Here is a 27,727-nt window from a genome sequence, read left to right as displayed (position 1 = left end):
GATCGTGTATATACACTGTTGTTGTTGTGGTCTTCAGTCCTGAGACTGGTTTGATGCAGCTCTCCATGCTACTCTATCCTGTGCAAGGTTCTTCATCTCCCAGTACCTACTGCAATCTACATCCTTCTGAATCTGCTTAGTGTATTCATCTCTTGGTCTCCCTCTACGATTTTTACCCTCCACGGTGCCCTCCAATGCTAAGTTTGTGATCCCTTGATGCCTCAAAACATGTCCTACCAACCGATCCCTTCTTCTAGTCAAGTTGTGCCACAAACTTCTCTTCTCCCCAATCCTATTCAATACCTCCTCATTAGTTACGTGATCTACCGACCTTATCTTCAGCATTCTTCTGTAGCACCACATTTCGAAAGCTTCTATTCTCTTCTTGTCCAAACTAGTTATCGTCCATGTTTCACTTCCATACATGGCTACACTCCATACAAATACTTTCAGAAACGACTTCCTGACACTTAAATCTATACTCGATGTTAACAAATTTCTCTTCTTGAGAAACACTTTCCTTCCCATTGCCAGTCTACATTTTATATCCTCTCTACTTCGACCATCATCAGTTATTTTACTCCCTAAATAGCAAAACTCCTTTACTACTTTAAGTGTCTCATTTCCTAATCTAATTCCCTCAGCATCAACCGACTTAATTTGACTACATTCCATTATCCTCGTTTTGCTTTTGTTAATGTTGATCTTATATCCTCCTTTCAAGACACTGTCCATTCCGTTCAACTGCTCTTTCAAGTCCTTTGCTGTCTCTGACAGAATTGCAATGTCATCGGGGAACCTCAAAGTTTTTACTTCTTCTCCATGAATTTTAATACCTACTCCGAATTTTTCTTTTGTTTCCTTTACTGCTTGCTCAATATACAGATTGAATAACATCGGGGAGAGGCTACAACCCTGTCTCACTCCTTTCCCAACCACTGCTTCCCTTTCATGCCCCTCGACTCTTATAACTGCCATCTGGTTACTGTACAAATTGTAAATAGCCTTTCGCTCCCTGTATTTTACCCCTGCCACCTTCAGAATTTGAAAGAGAGTATTCCAGTTAACATTGTCAAAAGCTTTCTCTAAGTCTACAAATGGTAGAAACGTAGGTTTGCCTTATCTTAATCTTTCTTCTAAGATAAGTCGTAAGGTCAGTATTGCCTCACGTGTTCCAACATTTCTACGGAATCCAAACTGATCTTCCCCGAGGTCGGCTTCTACCAGTTTTTCCATTCGTCTGTAAAGAATTCACGTTAGTATTTTGCAGCTGTGACTTATTAAACTGATAGTTCGGTAATTGTATATACACTACAGAAGGAAAAGTACGTTATAAAATTTGTAGGTGCATTGTAAGAATACAGACTGCGATATTTAGCACACTGATAAGGTGAAGGCCTAAATAAGGCCATCCGATTAGGCTCATATTTGGTAGGTCGGTTGTGGACAGCATAAAATGAGACTCAACGGCATTTGGGCTCAACACTCCCCAAATTTTTGAGAGAACCATATGTAAAGTTCATGGCGTGCAATCGACTCAGAATTGACGGAATTGATAGATAACAGAAAACTGTACATTTTTCATCATCATATGTCGGTTTGCAAATGTATGTTTCCCTTTAAATCGAGGAAATAAACTTGGGAGACTGACGTATGAAGTGCGAAAACAAATATTTTGTTAAACTTTGACTGCAGAAAATCGTGTGTTAGTGTAGTAATTTCTGTGAGTCACCTAGTCCCATGCTAAGGTTACAGAAATGTATAGAAATCAAATCAAATAGAAATATTATTTTATTATACACTCCACTCACTGGCAAGGAAAAATTCGTCTCGAACTGAGGAGAAATACATATTTAGAATATAACCATTTGATCGTGACAGACGGTGCTTGATCTCCAGATGCAACTTTGGTGCTGTTTTGGTGTTGTTAGTACAACAATTGTATCATCGAATTACTGCATTTGTCCCGTACTTTAACTTTCTTAAAAGTGTTTATCTTTTATCAGTTACTCAATCAGATGTCGATGGCTCATGAGACGCAAAGTAGGACCGTAGCGAACCTTCTCACCGGAGGTTCGAGTCCTCGCTTGGACATGGTTGTGTGTGTTGTTCTTAGCATACGTTATTTTACGTTAGTTTAAGTCGTGTGTAAGTCTAGGGACCGATGACCTCAGCAGTTTGGCCCCTTAGGAATTCACAAACATTTGAACATTCGAGCCATAGCGAATGGTTAGTGAATTATCGAGAGATCATATAGTCACAAAAAACGTTTGAAAACAGAGCCTGTATGAATGCAGTTACAGAAGATGCGTAGAGTAGAATAGTGTTCGAACAATAGGTGTCTAAAATTTGCAGCGAGATGTACACGTAGGCCCGACAGTACTCTCTTCTGTACCTGCCACACGAGGTAGTGTGCCCTACGTAAAGACTTTTGTTGTTCACAAGTTGTGACATAGTCACAATAAAGTTCTCTGGTGATTTATTAGAAATCCAGTCACGGATGCAATACGCAACACCCTGATATGACTTACTGACACCCGTTTGTGACTCAGCTACTCACACTAAATAATAAGTGCGAATTGTCTTGAATTGCTATTACGTTCCGTGACATTTCAAAAATTTCTAGAACGTCATCAAATGAAAAAAGAAATGTATTTAAGGCCCTTTTTGTTAAATGACAATTAAGAATATGTAGTTTTAGTAGTGCTCGTAGGTTCCTGCCTAACCATCTGCTCGGAAATCGCGAGATAAACAGCCAAATATTTGTGACAAGCCGATGTATCATTAACTGATATTTAATAATAACAAATCGTGCCAAGAGTAACATGTTTATGATAAATCTTCAATGCAATGTAAACGACCTGCTGTCATAACACACAAGTTAAAACACGAAAACAGCGAAATAAGACGAAATCCAATATGGCGTCTCTGAAGTTCTTCATTTGTCGACGGCTGTTGCGTTTTGTGGTGGTGGTGGTGGTTAGTGTTTAACGTCCCGTCGACAACGAGGTCATTAGAGACGGAGCGCAAGCTCGGGTTAGGGAAGGATTGGGAAGGAAATCCACCGTGCCCTTTCAAAGGAACCATCCCGGCTCGCGTTTTGTGGTTGTATCGAGTGACACGTCATTTAGAAGTCACATCAGTAAACGGAGTAAGATGCTAGCTTCTCCACAGTAGCAGCACGAGATGTACTTGTAGGTAATGTACGAATATAATGAAAGCTATTCCATATTGCAAGACAGACTAGAAGATATCACTTAGCATACGCTACTCTATGCGTTCATAAAAGATACTTGTACACTGCGTCGCAGTAACATTGACACACAACTTTCTGTTGCTCTCCAAAGTACACTTCCTGCTATAAACACAAATGAAATGTGGGGAGTGGACGCCTTGGTGACGTTAATAGGCACAATATCAGCAAGGGAGTGAAGTACACTTGAAGAGAGAGAGAGAGAGAGAGAGAGAGAGAGAGAGAGAGAGGGAGAGAGGGAGAGAGAGAGGGAGGGAGAAAAAACGACGCTCCACGAAGGAATTGAGCAAATAAATAACACGCGGCTCATTTCTGGCCTTTATGCAAGCAGTTATTCGGCTTGGCTTTGAATAATAGAGTTGTTGGGTATCCTTATGAGGAATACTGTGCCACATTCTGTCCAATTGGCGCTTTAGATCTTGAAAATCCCCAGATGTTTCCAGACTGAGATTTTCACTCTTTCACTCTGCAGTGGAGTGTGCGCGGATATGAAACTTCTTGGCAGATTAGGACTGTGTGGATAGACCGAGACTCGAACTCGGGACCTTTGCCTTTCGCGGGCAAGTGCTCTACCAATTGAGCTACCCAAGCACGACTCACGCCCCGCCTCACAGCCTTAATTCCGCCAGTACGTCGTCTCCTACCTTCCAAACTTCACAGAAGTTCTCCCGCGGACCTTGCAGAACTAGCACTCCTGAAAGAAAGGATATTGCGGAGACATGGCTTAGCCACAGCCTGGGGGATGTTTCCAGAATGAGATTTTCATTCTGCAGCGGAGTGTGGGTTGAGATGAAAGTTCCTGACAGTCCGCAGCTCGTGGTCTCGCGGTAGCGTTCTCGCATCCCGAGCACGGGGTCCCGGGTTCGATTCCCGGCGGGGTCAGGGATTTTCTCTGCCACCTGATGACTGGGTGTTGTGTGACGTACTTAGGTTAGTTAGGTTTAAGTAGTTCTAAGTTCTAGGGGACTGATGACCATAGATGTTAAGTCCCATAGTGCTCAGAGCCATTCGAAACTTTTTTTTTTTTTTTTTTTTTTTTTTTTGAAACTTCCTGACATATTAAAACTGTGTGCCAGACCGAGACTCAAAATCGGGACCTTTGCCTTTCACGGGCAAATTCTCTACCAACTGAGCTACCCAAGCACGACTCACGCCCCTTCCTCACAGTTTTATTTCTGCCATTACCACACATTTTAATCTGCCAGGAAGTTTCATATCAGCCCACACTCCGCTGCAGAGTGAAAATCTCATTCTGGAAACATCCCCCAGGCTGTGGCTAAGCCATGTCTCCGCAATATCCTTTCTTTCAGGAGTGCTGGTTCTGCAAGGTTCGCAGGAGAGCTTCTTTAAAGTTTGGAAGGTAGGAGACGTGGTACTGGCAGAAGTAAAACTGTGAGGACGGGGCCTGAGTCGTGCTTGGGTAACTCAATTGGTGGAGCACTTGCCCGCGAAAGGCAAAGGTCCCGAGTTCGAGTCTCGGTCTGGCACACAGTTTTAATCTGCCAGGAAGTTTCAATCCCCAGATGGTTGGAGGGCCCTGCCCATAATTCCCCAAAAGTTCTCAACTGGGGAGAGACCCGGCGAGCTTGCTGGCCAAGTTAGGGTTTGGTGAGCACTAAGACAAGCAGTAGAAACTCTCACCATGTGCGGGTGGGCATTATGTTGGTGAAATATATGCCCAGGATGACTTGCCATGAAGAACAACAAAACAAGGCGTAGAATATCGATTTACCGATTTGCTTTAAGGGTGCAGTGGATGAGAACCAAAGGGGTCCTGCTATGAAAATGTATGCCACCCCGGACCATCACTCCTGGATGTGGGCCGTATGACGGGTGACAGGTTGGTATCCGAGTGCTGTCTGGGGCGTTTCCAGACACGTCTTCGTTGGTAATTGGGATTCAATTCGAGGCGGAACTCATCACTGAAGACAATTCTAATCCAGTCAATGAGATTCCAGGTCGATGACGTGTCTGAAGACGCCCGAGACTGCGTTGGTATAGTAAACTGACTGTCGCCCGCCATATGGCTCAACAACGAGGAGTGATGGGCTGGGGTACCATTTCTTTTCACAGCAGGACTCCTTTGGTTGTCAGCCTCGACACCCATAAAACACAGCGGTAAGTCGGCGACATTCTACGCCCTGTTTTGTTGTCCTTCATGGGAAGTCATCAAATGGTTCAAATGGCTCTGAGCACTATGGGACTTAACATCTGAGGTCATCAGTCGCCTAGAACTTAGAACTAGTTAAACCTAATTAACCTAAGGACATCACACGAATCCATGCCCGAGGGAGGATTCGAACCTGCGACTGTAGCAGTCACTCGGTTCCGGACTGAAGCGCCTAGAACCGCTCGGCCACCGCGGCAAGTCATCCCGAGCATTTCAGCAAGAAAATGTCCGCCCGCACATGGCGAGGGTTTCTACTACTTGCCTTCGTGCTTGCCAAACCCAACTTTGGCCAGCAAGGTCACCATATCTCTCCCCAATTGAGAGTGTATGGTGCGTTATGGGCAGGGACCTCCAACCAGCTCGGGATTTTGACGGTCTGACGCGCCACTTGGACAATATTTGGCACGATATTCTTCAGGAGCACATCCAACAACTCTATCAGTCAATGCCTTCCATAAACGGAAAGTGATCGCCCAACACGTCGTGACTTGTTTAGTTTGTGAAGCTCTTTGTCTTGAACGAAAAATCCAATTTTCCTGAAACTGTAATCATTTGTTTGTTTGTATATGCACGTCGCATTTACCAATGTCTGTCCCATTCGGATAATTCCTTCGTGGTCGGTCATTTTGATTTGTCTAAGAGAGTGTTGGAGTGTATATTGACCAGAATCCGAGAAGTGGGTTTCTCATACGATGACTTGTCGGCTGGCATAATGTGTACTGGCACAACAGTTATTCGTGCTGCGCAGGACAAGTGGATGGAAAAGTCTCGTATGGAGCGACAAACGACTGCTGGACCACACAACGTAAACGATCGCGTGAGATGGTTAGCACGTTTGCCTGCGTGGCTGTCAGGTCTTCCTCACAAGTTTTATCATTATTAAGCACAACAGACGTGACTTGCATTTTTGTCGGTGCAAGCTTAAGAATGAGCTGCTGCATAGCGCAGAACGCGCTCCTCACTATGATTTGCGACTCTCCAACAGCACTCGCCAGTCGCTGTTGTCAGCTGCACCTGACTCACATGTCACAAGGTTTGTTTACGAAAACGGATGGTGTACTGCTAGCCATACCAATTACACTGTAAACAGAGCGATACAAATTTACAATACGCTTCCACGTATACAAAATTTATTTCTTCATTCTTAATAAAATGTTAAAGCTCTCTTACTAGATCACTGATTCTCTTCATTAGAAGAATTTTTAGAACAGGACTTTAAACAAGAAAACGCAATGTGTGTGTGTGTGTGTGTGTGTGTGTGTGTGCGTGTGTACGCGCGCACATACGATCGTACATACACGATTATACACCGAAGAGCCAAAAAACCTTGCACACCTGCCTAATATCGTGTAGGGCCCCCGCGAGCACGCAGAAGTGCCGTAGCACGACGTGGCATGGTATCTAGTAATGTCTGAAGCAGTTCTTGAGGGAACTGACACCATGAATCCTACAGGGCTCTCCATAAATCCTTAAGAGTACGAGGGGCTGAAGATCTCTTCAGCATGTTGCAAGGCATCCCAGATATGGTCAATAATGTTCACGTCTGGGGAGATTGGTGGCTAGGGACTCAGAAGTTGTCCCTGGAGCCACTCTGTAGCAGTTCTGGACTTGTGGGGTGTCGCATCGTCCTGCTGGAACTGACCAAGTCCGTCGAAATGCACAATGGACATGAATGGATGCAGGTGACAGGATGCTTACGTACGTACCACCTGTCAGAGTTGTTTCTAGACGTATCAGGGGTCCCATATTACTCCAACTGCACACGCCCCGCACCATTACAGAGCCTCCACCACCTTGAACAGTCCCTTGCTGACATACAGGGTCCAAGGATTCATGAGGTTGTCTCCATACCCGTACACATCCATCCGCTCGATACAATTTGAAACGAGACTCGTCCGACAAGGCACATTTTTCCAGTCATCAACAGTCCAATGTAGGTGTTGAGGGTCCCAGGAGAGGCGTAAAGCTTTGTGTCGTGCAGTCATCAAGGGTACACGAGTGAGTCTTCGGCTCCAAAAGCCCATATCGATGATGTTTCGTTGAATGGCTCGCACGGTGACACTTGTTCACGGCTCAGCATTGAAATCTGCAGCAGTTTGCGAAAGGGTTGCACTTTTGTCACGTTGAACAATTCCCTCCAGTCGTCGTTGGTCCCGATCTAGGAGGATCTTTTTCGAGCCGCAGCCATGTCGGAGGTTTTATGTTTTACCGGATTCCTCATATTCACGGCGCAATCATGAAACGGTCATACAGGAAAATACTCACTTCATTGCTACCTCGGAGATGCTATGTCCCATCGCTCGTGCGCCGACTGTAACACCACGTTCAAACGCACTTAAATCTTGATAACCTACCATTATAGCAGCAATAACCGCTCTAACAACTGCACCAGGCACTTGTTGCCTTGTATAGGCGCTGCTGACCGATGCGCCGTATTTGAATACACATGCTTATACCAGTTTCTTTGGTTCTTCAGTGTACGTGTCTGATTCTGCACTCAGTCACACACGATATGTATAAAGGAAGTGTGCACGCCATAATCTGGAAAGTTTTTTGAATGAATAAATAAATATAGTACTTAACTGCGATCGAATCAGGCAGTGACGTAGAAAGCAACTTTGCAATTCTTTGGTCCATATTCCCTGGCACGTTCACAGACTCGAATCAACTCATTCCTGAAAGAGAGCACTCTTATTTGTAAGTGGCTTCGGATATTACAGAACATACTTCTGTTACATGAATAAGAAAGCACATTATTCTAAGAACGTGAGCTAAAAGCTTGTTTACTGGAAGGTGGGCGCGAAAGAGCTACGCATGACTTTGCAGCTCTGCGCCTCTATTCGTTACGCTACAGCGTGGTACAGGATGACAGTTATTGAACTACATGAGAAAAACGTAAATTAGTTACAAACTACGGCGTGCACACACTTTATTCAACATGTAAACGTCGTTACAGATATTCGTATTTAGGTTACGACATATTCGACATGCATGCCATCATTGGTGAAGATGTGGCGCTGACGAATAGCGAAATTCTGCATGACCCACTAAAGTTTCGGAACATCGATGCTGTCGGTTACTTCCTGAGTTGCTGTTTTCAGCTCAGCAATGGTTTTGGGGTTATTGCTGTACACTTTGTCTTTAATGTAGCCCAACAAAAAGGAGCCGCATGTGTTCAGATCCGGAGAATATGACAGCCAATCAAGGCTCATGCCACTGCCCTCTGGGTACCCCAGAGCCAGAAGACTGTCTCCAAAGTGCTCCTCCATGACATCACTCTCCTGCTTCGATGGAATCGAGCTCCGTCTTGCATGAACCACATCTTGTCGAAATTACTTTGGATAATGGGGATGAAATCATGTTCCAAAATCTTCACGTATCGTTCGTTAGTCACCGTGCCATTAAGGAATATTACGATGTCCTTAGGTTAGTTAGGTTTAAGTAGTTCTAAGTTCTAGGGGACTGATGACCTTAGAAGTTAAGTCCCATAGTGCTCAGAGTCATTTGAACCATTTTTGATTATCCCGAGACAAGACATTGCACACCATACAGCCACCTGTTGCTTCTTGACGAACCCATCCAAATGAAAGTGGGCTTCGTCGATAAACCAAACCATATTCACATCAATGTCCCGTTCGTCAATTCTGTGGACAATAATGTCGGCGAAACACAACCACTGTTCCATGACCTTGGGACTTGCTGATGGGTTTCAATTTTGCATGGAAAGAGATGCAAGCCTTCAACAACAATTTGTCGCAGTGTCTCCCGAATAATTCCTACCTGTTGTGCAGCTCGTCTGATCGATTTCCTGGGGCTGGTCTGAAACAAATTGCTTGTCTTCTCGATGTTTTCAGGCGTGTGTTGGACGACCGACATTGCTAACACTATCGTCACGAACACTACCAGTTCTCTCAAATTTGCAAATCGAATTCTTCATCGTTAGCACACTTACACAGATTGTCTTAAGCCTGAACACGGTCGCAAACTTCCTTTGAGCTGCAGTTGGGCTCGCATAGCAAGCCTCCGACACCAACAACACGCGTGCGCTTGCGCATACTAATTCCTATCAAGCCCCGTGGCCAAACGTGGAGTTCGAACGTCCTAACGCAAACCGTTCAGAAGTTATGACGATTTTATTTCATATAGTTCAGTAACTGTCACCCTATATATGGCTATGTATTTTAGATTAGGATCTGAAGACTTGAAACTCCGATATTTCATTAACTGATATTTAATTATATCAAGTCGTACCAAGAACGACTCGTTTTTGATATAACTACCACAACTTATATCCAGTTGAACCTTCTTACCGTATTCAAACGTTGGCCTCCATCCAAAATTTTTGCCGCCACACTTCCTTTTATTACCAAAGGGACAATTCTTTGATGCCTCGGAATGTGTCCTAACAATCAGTGTCTTTTTTAGTAACGTTGTGTCATAAATTCCTTTCTTTCGCATTTCGTTTCAGTATCTCTCCATTTCTTATTCGATCTACCCATCTAATCTTCAGCAATGTTCTAGAGCATCACGTTTCAGAAGATTATATCTTTTCCGTATCTTAATTGACTACTGTCCACGTTTCACTTCTATACAAAACTACACTCCAAAGAAATATTTTCAGAAAAATTCCTCTTTTTCAGAAATACTTTTCTTTCTGTAGGCAGTCTGCATTTTACGCCGTCTCTACTTGGGCAGTCACGAATTATTTTGCTCCCCTAACCTAATTCCCTCAGCATCACCTGATTTAACTCTACTATATTCCATTATCTCTGCTTTACTTATATTTCTGTTCGTCTTATAATCTCTCTTCAAGACACCAAACATTCTATTCAACTACTCTACCAAGTCCTTAGGCGTCTCTTACATAATTTTGCTGTCATCGACAAACTGTGAAGTTTTTATTTCTACTTCTTGAACTTTAATTCCGTTCCCAAATTTCTCCTTGGTTTCCTCCACGGCTTGCTCAATGTACAGACCTAATAACATCGGAGATAGACTACTCCCTTTTGAACTAAGGCTTCCATTTCATGCTCTTCGACTGTTATAACTGCTGTCTGGTGCCTGTACAATTTGTAAACAACGTTTTCGTCCCTGTATTTTATTCCTGTTACCTGCAAAACTTCAAATGGTGTATTTCAGACAATATTTTCAAAATTTTCTTTGTCCATCCTTCTGATTGACTACATTTTCAGACTGTTTCCCTAAACTTTCAAATGACATAATTGTACGTTTGCCTTTCCTTATCCTATTGCCTAAGGTAAGTTGTAGGGTTAGTATTGCCTCACGTGTACCAATAATTTTCCGCAACCCAAAATGATATTCCCCGAGAATTCTTCTGAGAATAATTCGTGTCAATATTTTGCAACTATGACTTCCTGACTGCTGGTTAGCTAGTACGCGTACCTGTCAGCACCTCCCTCCTTTTATGAAACGAAATTATTACAGTCTTCTCAAAGTTGGAGAGTACTTGTCCTGTTTCAGACATCTTGCATGGCATGTGGAATAATTATGTCATTTTAAAAGTTTTTAATAGTCTTCATCGCAATACAAAATTAAATTACAACTTGCTGGTATATATATATCCCTTTTACACAGTACACTGTGGTGATAAAAGTCATGGGCGGCTTCCTAAAATCGTGTCGGACCTCATTTTGTTCGACGTAGTGCAGCAATCCGTCGTAGCGTGGACTCAGCGAGTCAATGGAAGTCTCCTGAAGAGATATTGAGCCATGCTGTCTCTATAGCCGGCCATGACTGCGGTAGGCTCCATTCAGGATTTTGTACACGGACTGACCCCTCGATTATGTCCCATAAATGTTCGATGGGATTCATGTCGGGCGCTATGTGTGACCAAATCATTCGCTTGGATTGCCCAGAATGTTCTGAGATGGCGCAATGCCATCCATTAAAATTCTTTAGTTGCTTGGGAACAATAAATCCTTGAAGGGCAGCAAATGGTCTCCATGTAGCCGAACATAGTAATTTCCAGTCAAAGATAGGTTCAGTTGGATCAGAGGATCGAATCCATTCCAAATAAATAGCCCACACCTTTGTGGACCACCACCAGCTTTGACAATGTCGTATTGACAACGTAGGTCCATAACTTCGTGGGGTCTGGGCCACATTCGAACCCCGCCATCATCTCTTACGAACTGAAACCGGGGCTCATTTGACCAGGCATTGTTTTCCAATCGTCTAGAGTCCAACTGATATCGTTACGAGCCCAGGAGAGGAGCTGCAAGGTATGTCATGCTCTTAGCAAAGGCACTATCTTAACGAAAACGTTCGTCATGCCTCCCACATTGATTTCTAAGGTTATTTCATGGATTGTTGCTTGTCTGTAAGCATTGACAACGTTACGCAAACGCCGCTGCTCTCGATCGTTAAGTGAAGGCCATCGGCCGCTGCGTTGGCCGTGGTGAGAGGTAATGTATGAAATTTGATAATCTCGGCACTCTCTTGACACTATGGATCTCGGAATACTGAATTCTCTAACGATATCCGAAATGGAATGTCACATGCGTAGAGCATCAACTACCATTCCGCGTTTAAAGTCTGTTGATTCCCGTCGTGCGGCCGTAATCACATCGGAATTGTTTTCACATGAATCACCTGAGTGTACTGCCAATGCACCTTTTATATCTTGTGTAACCGATACAGCAGCCACAAAGGTACTGAATATCTGCATATCGCTCGCTATCCCTTGAATTTGTAACCTCAGTGTATAACTGCTCCAAACTATGTGGAAGTAAAATTTCATTAATCACTCATAAATGAAGATTTTTTCCCTCATATTTGAGTGATGACTCGTTTCGTCAAATTTTATAAAAAGTATTTCTGTTGCAATCTGTGTGATTGGCAAACAGGGAAGTGAATCAGGATTCCACAACCGAGCCTTGCTGTGTTCTGCATTCCGAAGTGCTGCCTAAACAAGGTACCGCTTAAGGCGTCTATACATAAACGCGTTCACTGCTGAATAGCCATTCTTAAGGTGGCGCGTTATTCCCTGCCGCAATCGCGGCCAATGGAAGCTCAGCGGCGAGCATTATTCTAGGCCGAGGCGTGAACCCACAGCCGCGCTACTGAAAGGCCAGCCAGCATTATCGGCGGGCTGTCTGGCTTTGTCGGGACAGGTTTCGAACGGGCGACCTTCGCCTTTGAAAGTGACTAGTCTCCCTGCAACCGGCAGCTGCGTTGTGCTGAACCGCTATCTGGCAGAAACACGCTGTGTCTTTTAAAGTGGGGAGCGATTACCAGCAGTATTCAGTATCCCCGTAGTCAGCTTACGCAGCTATCCGCCGTGTTGTGAATTTCCAAATAATCAATTAAGCAGATAGCTATTTCCAATTCTTTGAAATGTTTATGCCGTTTCACCCTGCGATGTGACAGCAGCTCGGAAAAATGTAGTGGATAACGCAGGAAGTGCTATCATCCAGTGTACGGATGATGCTGTCTACACGGAAGTTGTAATTGCGGAAACCTGTGTCGAAACGCAAGAAGACATTCACAAGATGAGTGTTGGTTACAAGTACTGAGAATTCACTTGTAATATAAGGCACTGTGCGATAATAAACAGAAACATTGCTGATAAATTACACTATTGATGGCAAATAACTGAAAACAGCGACAACCGTAAAATATCAGCTAGAAATCTACAGCGACCTAAGGAGTAGCGAACACTTAAAAATAAACTAATCAATAGGACTAGGGGTACACTTCTATCAACGTCCGGTATGTTAAATCAGTTTTGATTTAGGTGGTATCTGTGGCCTTATTGCGTCGCTTGAGATCGTTGCTTTCAGTATAGGTACCAACTGAAATCATTCGCCAGTTATTGGCTGTGTTATGCATTAGTGTCAGGTAACCCTTCAGAAGGAAGTGAGTATCGGTGTGCAAGTGTTTTCTAGCGAGGTACACAGATGGCAGTTGTCATTTGTGGGCGTTGTATTCAACCAAGCACATACAATGTGACATCTTAAGGGGAGGTTTACTATCTTTGGCCCGAAAAAGCATGTTCTTTGAGAATTTTTTTCTAGGGATATGTTATAGATATCAATGTCAAATTTGGTCTAAATGTTTATTGATATTTCCTCTACAAACGGGAATTTTTTCGATCTGAAATGTCGAAGAGCAAAGGCGGAAGTGCCGCCGGAACCAAACAAAATTTTGATGTAGACCTCCACGCGAGATATGTCACAGCTCAGCTGGCTTGTCTGAAATCAAAATTGAGTTGACGTTAGCGAAGTATATAAGATTCTTTAGGATTTGTACCTCGCTTAAGTTATTTGGACCATAGGAAACCAAATGACCGCCGTTTAAAAAAATAGGGTTTTTTCCATCGATTTTTCGACTTTGTCGGCCATGTAAAAATATTTATATTTGATGGATCGGAATAAAATGGTACAACTCCTAGACAATTTAGTTAGCTTCGTCGGAAACAAAGAATCATGCCAATCGGTTCAGTAGATTTGAAGTTACCATACCGCGCAATCAAAAAAAAAAACGTCATTTCGAGAAAAACGCGTTTGAAGTTTTGACTACATGTAAATGCAATATTTTGCAACGTACGTTCAATCTGCTATTCCGGGTCCATAAACTAGTCCTTCCTCTTCCTCATAGAGGGCGCTCTGCTCGATCTGGGCCATCCTGCGCTGCTCCAGAGCCGCTCGTACGGCCGGTGACAAGTGGTTTTTGGCCGGTTGAATGCGGTGGTCGTCCGAATGCTTGGCGAACTGCGTCGAATAGAGTCCCAGGGTGACGTCCACCGTTGTCATGGTCTTCAGAATTGCTGAATACCCTTCGTTGATGCTGCTCACTGCCAGGAAAGTCGCAATCTTCACAGTCTTCGCACCAGAATGCAAATGCTTGGGGGCTAACTTCCAAACACACGCATTCAAACTTTCATTTGAATTTTGTTTATTTCCTCCCAAGCACCGGTACAATAACTCGTCCTCCGAAAGAAAAAAACTGGTGCGTGAAAAGGGCCGATTTCAGGCAGGTGCATTTTTTTGTTCAACCGCGAATAACAAACATTTCCGTTCCGTATTCGGATAAACCATTTCAGGGGATCCAAAAATGCAATTAAAAAAAATCGACTTTTTCAACCTAAAGATAGTAAACCACACCTTAATGCAGCGCAAGTCACAAGGGCGGTCTGTTTGATCGGAAAAGGATGTACTTCAGGGAGTGTTGTTGCAGATGCCAATCCCTCTCGGCGTGTCTTCCATATGTTGTGGACATGATGTAGGGAGGCAGGTCAATACACAAGGCAAGTAGGCAAAGGCCGCCGACGTATTACAATTCCACGTGAAGACCAGTATCTGGCCATTCTGCACTGCTTCGTCCTACGGACACCACCAAAGCAGTGCAAGATGTTTTCAGGACCTTAGGGCCCAGACGTCCTGTTCGAGTATCCCACCTGACACGACAACATCTTGCAGCTCATTTTCAGTTCTGCCGTCCCCATGTCAACTGGCCACTTCGTCACTAGCGAAACATGTTACTCACAAACAAGTTCAGATATTCTCAGACGCTAGATGGTAGTTGTGTTCGTGTGCGGAGACCCGTAGCGAGCGTTACTGTCAGAAGTTGTCCAGGAAATCGACACCTTGCCAAGGTTATCTGATGGGGGACTTCAGTATTGTCATTGTCGATGGTCGCCTTACCGCCAGGAAATGCATCGAACAGATCCTGTTGTTGTACCATGCGTTGGGTGCTGCTTACGGTGGCCTTGAGTTACTTCTAATGCCACGGGCAGTGTGGCGGACATCAGCAGTGATGTGTTGTGAAGCCTACATTGAAGTAATGGAATGGCCAGCAGTGAGTCCCGGTCTGAACCCCGTCGTGCATATTTGGGACAAGCTTGACAGACGTGTTCGTGGTCGTCCTGTTCCACCACGGTCTCTCCAAAAACTCCCGTGGTCTCTCATTGCAGAATGGGAACGGATACCACAGGGGGACCTCCGTAGAGTTGTATGGAGCATGCCACATAGGTATCAGGCGGGGCATACACGTTACTGAAGCTCTGAAAGCCCAATGGAAAGCACCCAGGATGACACCTGTTGGACATTTCAGTTCTTTTTATGTCAATGGTCTAGGATGTAATGATCCTTTGTTGTGTACTTAATTTGTGAAAGTTAAAGGTATAATTTGGTAACATAACCACTCCAGAATTATTGCTCAATGGATTGTGGTGGACGCCCAAAGTCATGTTCCCCTAATACTTTTGAGCGGTGCAGTTGTTACAGACGTAGATGCTAAACTGATATTCATTGTACGAATCTTAAGGGAATGCGATTCACCGACCGAACAAATACCCTATAAAACGATCGTTCGCTCGGATTCTCAGTGTTGCTCGTTAGTGCTGGACCCTTACCAGAGAGGTTTCAAAGAAGATCGGCCCGTTTCGCCACGCGCTTATTTAGTAAGTGCAAAAGCGTTACGGAAGTGCTGAATACACATCAGTAGCAGACGCTACGAGGGGAGGAGTTTAAAACGGCCCTAGCTACTCCTCCTCCTTTCTGGTTAACCACCACGAGTGTTTCCATATACGTCAGACGAGCTTGTGATTACTTGACGTGCTCTTCAATAGATCCGATTTTAATTAATAAATATGACCAAAATCAATATGCTCCCTACTCTGTATTACTATATTTAAACTCTAATAGCACGAATATTCTGTGGTGAATACGTAACGATTCGGTGTACAACATAATCACCACTGATGTGGCCGAGCGGTTCTAGGCGCTTCAGTCCGAAACCGCGCTGCTGCTACGGTCGCACGTTCGAATCCTGCCTCGAGCATGGAAGTGTGTCATGTCTGTAGGTTAGTTAGGTTTAAGTAGTTCTAAGTCTAGGTGTCTGATGACCTCAGAGGTTTTGTCCCATAGTGCTTAGAGCCATTTGAACCATAATCACCACAACACCTTACAGACCAAAAGTAACTTGAGATGCCACGCCCGTTTTGTGAATCTCCCAGGTAGATGCTATTTTTCTTGACTTCCGGAAGGCGTTCGATACAGTTCCGCACTGTCGCCTCATAAACAAAGTAAGAGCCTACGGAATATCAGACCAGCTGGATTGAAGAGTTTTTAGCAAACAGAACACAGCATGTTGTTATCAATGGAGAGACGTCTACAGACGTTAAAGTAACCTCTGGCGTGCCACAGGGGAGTGTTATGGGACCATTGCTTTTCACAATATATATAAATGACCTAGTAGATAGTGTCGGAAGTTCCATGCGGTTTTTCGCGGATGATGCTGTAGTATACAGAGAAGTTGCAGCATTAGAAAATTGTAGCGAAATGCAGGAAGATCTGCAGCGGATAGGCACTTGGTGCAGGGAGTGGCAACTGTCCCTTAACATAGACAAATGTAATGTATTGCGAATACATAGAAAGAAGGATCCTTTATTGTATGATTATATGATAGCGGAACAAACACTGGTAGCAGTTACTTCTGTAAAATATCTGGGAGTATGCGTGCGGAACGATTTGAAGTGGAATGATCATATAAAATTAATTGTTGGTAAGGCGGGTACCAGGTTGAGATTCATTGGGAGAGTGCTTAGAAAATGCAGTCCATCAACAAAGGAGGTGGCTTACAAAACACTCGTTCGACCTATACTTGAGTATTGCTCATCAGTGTGGGATCCGTACCAGATCGGTTTGACGGAGGAGATAGAGAAGATCCAAAGAAGAGCGGCGCGTTTCGTCACAGGGTTATTTGGTAACCGTGATAGCGTTACGGAGATGTTTAATAAACTCAAGTGGCAGACTCTACAAGAGAGGCGCTCTGCATCGCGGTGTAGCTTGCTCGCCAGGTTTCGAGAGGGTGCGTTTCTGGATGAGGTATCGAATATATTGCTTCCCCCCTACTTATACCTCCCGAGGAGATCACGAATGTAAAATTAGAGAGATTAGAGCGCGCACGGAGGCTTTCAGACAGTCGTTCTTCCCGCGAACCATACGCGACTGGAACAGGAAAGGGAGGTAATGACAGTGGCACGTAAAGTGCCCTCCGCCACACACCGTTGGGTGGCTTGCGGAGTATAAATGTAGATGTAGATGTAGAACCTGAATGAATGTATTCAATCAAATTTCTGGCAATTAGCTTTCCTCCTTTCACCCGACTGGAATCGTCAATGAGACATACGACATACCCACAACCACATTTACATAAACACAAAGAAACATGTAAACAGATAAAAATGCATAAAATTTTTTAGGTGCTGCTGAGGTCATAATTTCTGTTAGTCAACTGTAAAATACGAAATGTGATGTGTGGATCAGTTTCTCAAGTGCGTTTTCCAGAATAATTATGCATAGAGTAAGCGAGCAGAATAGTCTTGCTGACGTGTGTTAACGATCATTGTAGCAAACCTTCAGATCATCGTAATGGCAGATTGTTAATTGCTGTATGGACTCTCACTATATACTGATGTGAACCATAACTGGAGTTAAATTAGTTGTAAAAGTGACTAGCATTTGAATGTAAAGAATAATAACACTGCTACCGTATGAAATTCCAACTGAAGGTGGCTGTCAGCGGAATGCAATGTCCTTTTTGATAACAGACTCTGTTTCAAACTCCGAAGTTGCAGTAAATTAGTTAAATATTTAATCTTGTTTACAAATTAATTCCAAACATTTCCATAAAGTGAAGTGTACTGTTGTAATGAAAAATGAAAGTACCTCTTTCATAAACTGTAATGTTAACGCGACCACTTTGGGTTGACTGTTTGTAACGTTCAGGCAGCAAGAGAAATCTAAGTGCTAAAAATTTAATCAATACACTGTTGGTCAACTATCGTCTTAAGAAATATTGCTGTTTTTCCTTGCATGTTGTGCACTTTGACGTGATGTTCACTTAGGGGTTTGTTTTGTTCGACACAGCAACGCAAAAGGCATCGAATTAGTGACAGCAGAGTATCAGATGTAGCTTACCCCGTGAAGACTGCAGCGTGGATCTCTGGAGACTACGTTCGACTGTTCGTGAATATCGCCGAGCAGGAGCAAGATGGCGATGGTAGTTTCGTTGATTTAGAATATTAATTATCAAGAGTGGTATGTAATTTTGCCGCTGCTCCGGCCCGTTGTTTGGTCGGATTACTGCTACGAACACAGATCTTCACTTCTAGCACAGACGACTACCGAACTGTGTATTTGAAAAGTAAGTCGTCGTTTTATTATTTTGACTCAGAATTGAATGGCAGCAGTTTTGAAGAAATCGACTCAGAGTTCGGAGCACAGAGCACAATAAATCAAATTTCACTCGTAAGTACACGAAACTGCGAAGTTCACAGCGTCTAATTCGTCTTGCAGTTTGGTACAATAGTTTCGTTGTCTTCTTCAAATGCGTCACGATAAAATAGCGCTCTATAACTGTATTGTTCGTGATTCCAGAAGATTCTGTTGATGTATTACGTATTCTCTTCGGAATCTTCTGCGATATCTTCTAAATCTTCTTGTTGTAATATCTTCTTTCTTCTCCCGACGTCTTCTAGTCTTGTGCTTCCTCTTCTGCCTCGACGCTAAAGTAAAGTCTACTTCACCTGAAGTTTTTAACAAACTGTAGCAACAATAACGCAACAATGTCTTGCAGATTGTTCCATGCTCGACTCGCATTTCCTCGCAAATAATGACGTTCCCCATTTCAAAATATCTGCCTAGGATTTCCTCCAAACATTTTCCTCTTTCAGCACAATTAAAACAAATATTTTCTCCGCAATGTGATGAAAAATTCCAACAATTTCAACTGCTCTCGCGACCGATCGACTTAACACTTCCGCCGTTCGGCTTTGAACTAACTGGTCATCAACTGTCTCTCTCACGTTCGTAAAACTTTTACACAGATATAATATTCTGTATTGGGCCGAAGCTCCCAGAAATATGTAGACAATGTACACAATTACATTGAGAATAATATAATTCGGAATAACAGTATTAGTTTCGATAACAACCTCACTTCACATACATAAGTTCACAAAATAACTAACGAAAATTTAAAATAAAGGAAACAAAGAAAATATGTACAATTTTACAATGATTCCTACGGGATATTTCAGTAGTGGGGGTGTCTGTTTCACAAACAGCGAAAGATAGTAAAATATGGATGTACAGAAGATCCAAAAAAGTTCTGCCCGTTCCTCAACTGGCTTATTCAGTATGCGCAAGAGGCACACCCTAAAAGAGAGGCACTGTGTATCACTTACAGCTAAGTTATTAAAATTCCGAGAGCGTACACTTTAAAAGAGCCAGGCAACGTATTACTTCGTCCAACATACATCTCGCGAAGTGTACTTGACAGTAAAAGAGCAAACCCAGAACTCGCGCGAAGAGTCTAGCGCATCATTAGTGAATGTAACAGGAAATGGTGAAGGTGATGGAAATGGAAATGCCATGTGGCTAGGGCGTCTAGTCAGATAGACCGTTCGCCTGGTGCAAGTCTTCCGAGTTCACGCCACTTCGACGACTTGCGTGTCGATAGGGATGAAATGATGAGGATAAGGACAATACAACTCCCAGTCCCTGGGCGGAGAAAATCTCCGACCCACCCGGGAATCGAACCCGGGCCGTTGGGTATGACAGTCCGTCGCTCTGACCACTTATCTACCAGGGGCAGACGGTGGAGGTGATAATAGTTCAGGAAGTAGTTACCGTCATGAATAAAGTTTGTGACTGTGTTCGCTGTTTGGCTCTATTAGATATGGTTTCTGGTTGTAGTTAAAATATGTCGGAAATCACTAAATTATACTGAGATTTTTGGTGACTTGGAGTTTGTTAAACTTTGGCTCAATGTCTTGCTTGTAGAACTAAGTATTTCGGACCTCAGATGTCGGGAAAGTTTTACTTATTTTTTAATTGCAACGTTAACTAAAATCGACCATACTTTTGTCTCTGGTATTGTAACGACGATATTGTTTATTTCTTGGAAGAAATTATCGTGTTGAATTATTAGCTTACCTTACTGATAGTGTGGATACAACTGAATACTGGTTTCAATATCAGCGAATCAAGCTGCCATGCACAGAAGATTTTTCTGTCCTTGAACAGTTGCATATCTGTAGAAATTAAAGCGGGATGGTCAAATGCAACGTCCTTGGCTTATTTTTTTCTTTATAATTATGTTTTATGGCAGCTTTTTCTGTACTAAGTGAAATGGATAACCTACTAGATGAAATCGATATGGTCTGTTTTCCTTGACATTAAAAAAAAAAAAAAAATAAAGCCATACAAGTGCAAGTAGGACTCACGCTCTGAGGGTTCCGGACGAACTTAGTTGTGTATAAGGGGCGATCTAAGGACTTAGTAACCCCTTGCGCCCGCGTCGGTGCCTATATACCCGCACTGGGTTACATATATGCTGCAGCATCGCACTCGAACGGAAACTGTTTGCTCGCTCCTTATATGCATGGCGCATGCGAACTTATACAGAATGCGCTACGTGGATTCAAAACCTGTAGGTGTGGTCCTATGCTAGCACTGCTTTTTGAACCGACACCTGTGTGTGTAATGTCCCCACAAATTGCAGTATGTAAAAATCCTCGGATGGTGCTTCAGAGGCGCAAGACACATCAATGAAAGAATTGTTCCCCTTTAACCAAGGCTGTTTTTCTTTCGACATCGGTTAACGGCGAAAGATGATAACTGATGTCAAAACCTTTACCGACAACGCACCTGATCAAGAAGCGGAAGTATATCAGGGATGTGTAGCTCTACTAAATCGCAGATCTGCCTGTTGGTTCTGCGTATTCCATGCGCATTCGCACATCTTCTACCTGTTAAACTTACTGGAACTTACTGAACGGAAGACGGTAGGAAAGTGAATGAGATTTCGAAAAACGAATATTATATTAAATTCTTTTAGAATAAAACTTGAAAAAAAGTGGTCAAACGTTTTGTAAAATGTTTTGGCCAAAAGAAAGAAATAAGATAGATTAGAGAAACATTTGCCGCGCCTTTTGAATAACGCTAGAAATCACGTACTGCAAATGTGGTACCGATCTAGAATTTAAAGTTCGGTGTTTAAATTATAATTTTAGAGTTTCAAATAGTAGTAAAGATGGTGTACATGATACTGAGCAGCATTCGAAGGCGCGTCAGGTGTTTCCCATTCTAGCCGGCCGCGGTGGTCTCGCGGTTCTAGGCGCGCAGTCCGGAACCGCGCGACTGCTACGGTCGCAGGTTCGAATCTTGCCTCGGGCATGGATGTGTGTGATGTCCTTAGGTTAGTTAGGTTTAAGTAGTTCTAGGGGACTGATAACCACAGCAGTTGAGTTCCATACTGCTCAGAGCCATTTTTTTTGTTTCCCATTCTGCCTTATTTGTTAACTTCAGAGAAATCTTTTCGATAAAACGTCTGATGGGTTCAAAATTTTTTTCCGTGATGCCTAAAGACCGGATTATATGCATTTGCATGTTGCATATGCATGTGCATATTTGGCTCCTTTTCACTGGTTATTGCATATTTTAACTAAAAACTGGTGACGCTACGATGAATATTTTCGCTGTATGTTTACAATATTTTAAAAATTTTGACGGGCAGTCCCTAGCTCGATCTAGTTTTGATGTCTCACAGATTGACCGCGACCTAGAACTGCGTGGAATCGTTAACAGAGAGGCCACTGCCTAGCGAAATCATTACAGAAGAGGAACAGGAACAGGCAGACAGAGTGAATGCTCCTGCGCCCGCCCCCCGCCCCCCCCCCCCCTCCCCGTTAATCCCCTCCTCTGTCATACCGTACGCGTCGGCAACATTTAAATTAAACTACGCAAGCTTTTAGTCTCACTTTCATTGCTCCACTTTAGCTTTCTATTTACTTATACACAACTGAACGTGTTTAAGATGTGGTATGTGTAATGTGTTGCGCGCCATACTGTCCTAAAAAAGAAACGTCGTTTCGTTGATAGCTGACCACCCTAGAACATTTGCATATGACGGAATTGTTTTATATTGCCGAGTTTGCGAGAAAAACGTTACGTGCAAAAAAAAAAAAAAAACAGTTTCAGATAGACCAGCATGTCAAGACAAGTCTTCATATCGCAGGAATGCAGAAGAAAGAACCACGACAACAACTTCTGACAACAGCAAGTTGCATTAGCAGGGATTTGTCCACAGGTAACCAAAAATGTCGATTTAACATGGATCTATGTGAAGCATTCATTGCAAGCAATATTACTCTTCACAAACTTACAAATCCTATTTTCAAAGGCTTCCTGCGCAAACATTGCTTAACTCAAAATTTTATATCAGATGAATCAACAAATTACATACCGGCAATTTACGTAAATGTTCTGAAAGAAATACGCAGTGAACTCAAGGAAAACAGTATCTGGATTTCAGCTGACGACACTACAGACACTTTTGGCCGTTACATTGCAAATTTAATTGTTGGTGCTTTAAAAGAACAGCCTTCTTCTTCCTGTTTAGGGGCCTACAAAGAACTTGAAAAAGTAAATCATTATACTATCGCCAGATTTGTGAATGAGGGCATTAGAAAAATATTTCCAGGACCTTCTGCAGATGAAAGGGTGTTTTGTGTTTATTTCAGATGCTTTTCCCTATATGATGAAAGCAGTAAAAGCCCTCAGAGTATTTTATCCCAATTTGATTCATGTGACGTGCTTTGCTCATGGAGTGCGTTGCCTTCACCTTCTGAACCAGTGGTAGCTCGTTGGGGTACGTGGGTAGAAGCTGTGTTGTTTTTCAATGAACATTTCGAGGCCATTAGAGGGGTAGTAAACGACTTAAGTATTGCAGTGGCTTTGGCAGTTTGCCAATGCAAGGAAGCTTGTAATGATTCCGGTATTAAAAAAGACATTGCTGTGATTAACACTCATTTTTCCCATATACCTGCAAGTATTAAAAAGCTTGAAACTCAAGGTTTGGTGTCGAATGAGTCTATTCAGTTAATGAATGAAATCATTCTAGTGATCTCTTCATTGCCGGAGGTATTCCGAATAAAACTTAAAGAAAAGTTTGAAAACATTATTAATAATAGCCCAGGCTTTGAAACCTTATGCCAAATTGATAGTTTTGTTAATGGCACAAATGAACTTTTACCAGAAATAGTAAGTGCCAACATAGCACCCAAATTTAAATATTGCCCAGTTACCTCAGTTGATGTAGAACGGTCCTTTTCTGCTTATAAAAATGATTTGAGTGATCGAACACAGCTTACTACCGAACATTTGGAACAGTACTTGGTCGTTCACGTTTACGACAGTGGAAAAATGTAAAATGAATTTTAAATGGTGCTTTGGTCCAATAGTATTAATTAAAGGTTGATTATGTTAAAAGGAAAGGCAAACGTACGTTTCTAGCATTTGTAGACTTAGAGAAAGCTTTTGACAATGTTGACTGGAATACTCTCTTTCAAATTCTGAACGTGGCAGGGGTAAAATACAGGGAGCGAAAGGCTATTTACAATTTGTACAGAAACCAGATGGCAGTTATAAGAGTCGAGGGACATGAAAGGGAAGCAGTGGTTGGGAAGGGAGTAAGACAGGGTTGTAGCCTCTCCCCGATGTTTTTCAATCTGTATATTGAGCAAGCAGTAAAGGAAACAAAAGAAAAATTCGGGGTAGGTATTAAAATTCATGGAGAAGAAATAAAAACTTTGAGGTTCGCCGATGGCATTGTAATTCTGTCAGAGACAGCAAAGGACTTTGAAGAGCAGTTGAATGGAATGGACAGTGTCTTGAAAGGAAGATATAAGATGAACATCAACAAAAGCAAAACGAGGATAATGGAATGTAGTCTAATTAAGTCGGGTGATGCTGAGGGAATTAGATTAGGAAATGAGGCACTTAAAGTAGTAAAGGAGTTTTGCTATTTGGGGAGCAAAATAACTGATGATGGTCGAAGTAGAGAGGATATAAAATGTAGGCTGGCAATGGCAAGGAAAGCGTTTCTGAAGAAGAGAAATTTGTTAACATCCAGTATAGATTTAAGTGTCAGGAAGTCATTTCTGAAAGTATTCGTATGGAGTGCAGCCATGTATGGAAGTGAAACATGGACGATAAATAGTTTGGACAAGAAGAGAATAGAAGCTTTCGAAATGTGGTGCTACAGAAGGATGCTGAAGATTAGATGGGTAGATCACATAACTAATGTGGAAGTATTGAATAGGATTGGGGAGAAGAGAAGTTTGTGGCACAACTTGACCAGAAGAAGGGATCGGTTGGTAGGACATGTTCTGAGGCATCAAGGGATCACCAATTTAGTATTGGAGGGCAGCGTGGAGGGTAAAAATCGTAGAGGGAGACCAAGAGATGAATACACTAAGCAGATTCAAAAGGATGTAGGTTGCAGTAGGTACTGGGAGATGAAAAAGCTTGCACAGGATAGAGTGGCATGGAGAGCTGCATCAAACCAGTCTCAGGACTGAAGACCACAACAACAAACAATATGTTAAAAAATTCATGTTTGTATGTTGTTTTTTAATTAAAACATTACGGAATTTTTGAGGGTTCCCCTCTGCGTGCGATGTATCTCGAAGTTGGTCCTGCGCATATCGACTGTTTCACTGCGACTTCCTCGCATCGCATCCGCCATAGCACCAAACTTCAAATACTGCCCAGTCACCTCAGTTGATGTAGAACGGTCCGTTTTTGCTTATAAAAATGTTTTGAGTGATCGAACACAGCTTACTACCGAACATTTGGAACAGTACTTGGTCGTTCACGTTTAAAATGGTTCAAATGACTCTGAGCGCTATGGGACTTAACTTCTCAGGTCATCAGTCCCCTAGAACTTAGAACCACTTAAACCTAACTAACGTAAGGACATCACACACATCCATGCCCTAGCCGGATTCGAACCTGCGACCGTAGCGGTGGCGTGGTTCCAGACTGTAGCGCTTAGAACCGCTCGGCCACCCCGGCCGGCGTTCACGTTTACAACAGTAGAAAAATTTAAAATAAATTGTAAATGATGCTTTGGTCCAATAGAACTGATTAAAAGTTAACGGCGTTAAAAAATTCATGATTGTATGTTGTTTTCTAAATAAAACATTTCGGTGTTTTGAACGTGCCCCCTTGCGTGCGATATATCTCGAAGTTGGTCCTATGCATATCGATTGCTTCGCTGCGACTCCCTCGCATCGCATCGGCTTGTTACCGATAACGACAGCAAAGAAGGAACAATCCTTGAAACGCGGTATGCATCACCATTTTGAGAATTTTTAAAAAAATAACCCAGAAAGGCCCCTTTCCTAACCTCTACCAGAAAGTATTCAGAAAATTTGTTGTTGCAGTCTTCAGTCCTGAGACTGGTTTGATGCAGCTCTCCGTGCTACTCTATCCTGTGCACGCTTCTTCATCTCCCAGTACCTACTGCAACCTACATCCTTCTGAATCTGCTTAGTGGATTCATCTCTTGCTCTCCCTCTATGATTTTTACCCTGCACGATGCCCTCCAATACTAAATTTGTGATCCTTTGATGCCTCAGAACATGTCCTACCAACCGGCCCCTTCTTCTTGTCAAGTTGTGCCACAAACTCCTCTTCTCCCCAATTCTATTCAATACCTCCTCATTAGTTATGTGATCTACCCATCTAATGTTCAGCATTCTTCTGTAGCACCACATTTCGAAAGCTTCTATTCTCTTCTTGTCCAAACTATTTATCGTCCATGTTTCACTTCCGTACGTGGCCACACTCCATACATATACTTTCAGAAACGACTTCCTGACACTTAAATCTATACTCGATATTAACAAATTTCTCTTCTTCAGAAACGCTTTCCTTGCCATTGCCAGTCTACATTTTATATCCTGTCTACTTCGACCATCATCAGTTATTTTGCTCCCCAAATAGCAAAACCCATTTACTACTTTAACCTTCACGCGCTCGCGCTAGAAATAGTCTCGTGTTCGGACCTATTTGAATTTGTCCTGGGAAGCAGAGAGGTGCGACCTGGACGAACTTTGAGCAGCATCTGTCGGAAAAAGGTGTAACTAGAGAATAAATGTCCATCCCACCGCCTCGTTACCTTTGTGGAGTAAGTATGGAGCGAAATTGCAAAAAGGCGGTGGTCACTTCACCGCCCGTGCGAGCTCTTGAAGGTTAAGTGTCTCATTTCCCAATCTAATTCTCTCAGCATCACCAGATGACATTAACGTTCTAAATATATCGATTTTTTGCGTGGCCGGAGCTGTTCCTCGTAGTTGATATGCACAGGTTCGCCTCTGAGATGTAATGCACGCAATAACTACCATGTTATTTGATCTTGTATATTTCGAAACTTTTCATGCATTTTTAAGCGTTTTTCATGCATATTTGCAATCATATTTTAAGGTTTTTATGATGCATATAATCCGGTCTTTACATTGATGCCCAACGCTCTCCAATCGCACTGCCTTTTGTGGTATTTCTTGGTGTACGTAACTCGTTTGCGTGTGTTGCAGCTTTCGTGGCGTCCGCGGTGGAGACGAACTGCGCGTCGTGCTCGGAGAGACAGCTGGCGGCGGCCGAGAAGGTGCTCCGCCACCTGACAACTCGACGAAAGTCGGACTGGAACAAGCTGGTTGCGCGCTACGACCCCACGGGCGAACTGCGCAGTCGCTACCGTAAACACTGGGAGCAGCGGGGCGTGCGCATCTAGCGCCGCTCTTCTGTTTTCTCTCTCTCCCTCTCTCCCAGTCACTCACTCACTATCTGTGCTGCCCGCGCAACCACCTCTCACTCACCAACCCCCTCTCCAACAACACGCATACACCCCCACCACTCCAGGGTCGGCTTCACTCGTTTGCCGACCGACACAACATTATCAGTTTTTTACTATATTTCTGTGTTTTGTAAAACTATCCGTTATCGCCAGAGTAAATACTGTAAGTACTTGGAATAAAGAGATGAAAACGCTTCTGGCTAGTGATGATAATCTACTAATAAAGGTATCTCCTATCTCCAAATCATCACTGCATCAAACATCATACGACATAAACAGATGTAGGATACTGATGAGAATTCTGTTTCTTTCTTTTTTTTGCGTGCTCTCACAGTCGATTTAGAGTCTCATGGTGCATCGGCTACGACTGAATGGTTTTGTATACTCCCAGCTTTCTTATTTCCCTCCTTTGCACACAAGAATACACCAGTGCCAGATGTCTTTTACTCGGCAGTACACTAGATGACTTCATAGGTTCTGTAGTGTAGGGTAATAATTCAGATAACTCCGCTAAAGAGGTCAACAATAACACAAGCGTGCAGCTTTAATTTTTTTCAGATGATTGCTCCAAAATAAGTGTTCTAGAACTAATTTGTAATGCTGATTCAGAAAGTTACTTTCATTTTATACTATTA

At 43.0% G+C, this 27,727-nt stretch overlaps 1 protein-coding gene across 1 annotated transcript in view; it reads left to right on the top strand.

The window, feature by feature from the left end:
• LOC126484527 (putative odorant-binding protein A10) overlaps nt 1-27,287 on the top strand; it is a 33,181-nt gene extending 5,894 nt beyond the window's left edge. The window contains exon 2 of the mRNA XM_050108075.1: nt 26,833-27,287. Within this exon, the coding sequence (XP_049964032.1) occupies nt 26,833-27,029 (197 nt within the window). The 3' untranslated portion in view covers nt 27,030-27,287. The remainder of the gene's footprint in view (nt 1-26,832) is intronic.
• Nucleotides 27,288-27,727: the final 440 nt, after the last annotated feature.

The sequence above is a fragment of the Schistocerca serialis genome, chromosome 6 (assembly GCF_023864345.2).
Source record: "Schistocerca serialis cubense isolate TAMUIC-IGC-003099 chromosome 6, iqSchSeri2.2, whole genome shotgun sequence".
In the NCBI taxonomy this organism is placed as follows: domain Eukaryota; kingdom Metazoa; phylum Arthropoda; class Insecta; order Orthoptera; family Acrididae; genus Schistocerca; species Schistocerca serialis.
The sequence above is the reverse complement of the archived record's forward strand: the minus strand, read 5'-3'. Positions and strand labels throughout refer to the sequence as shown.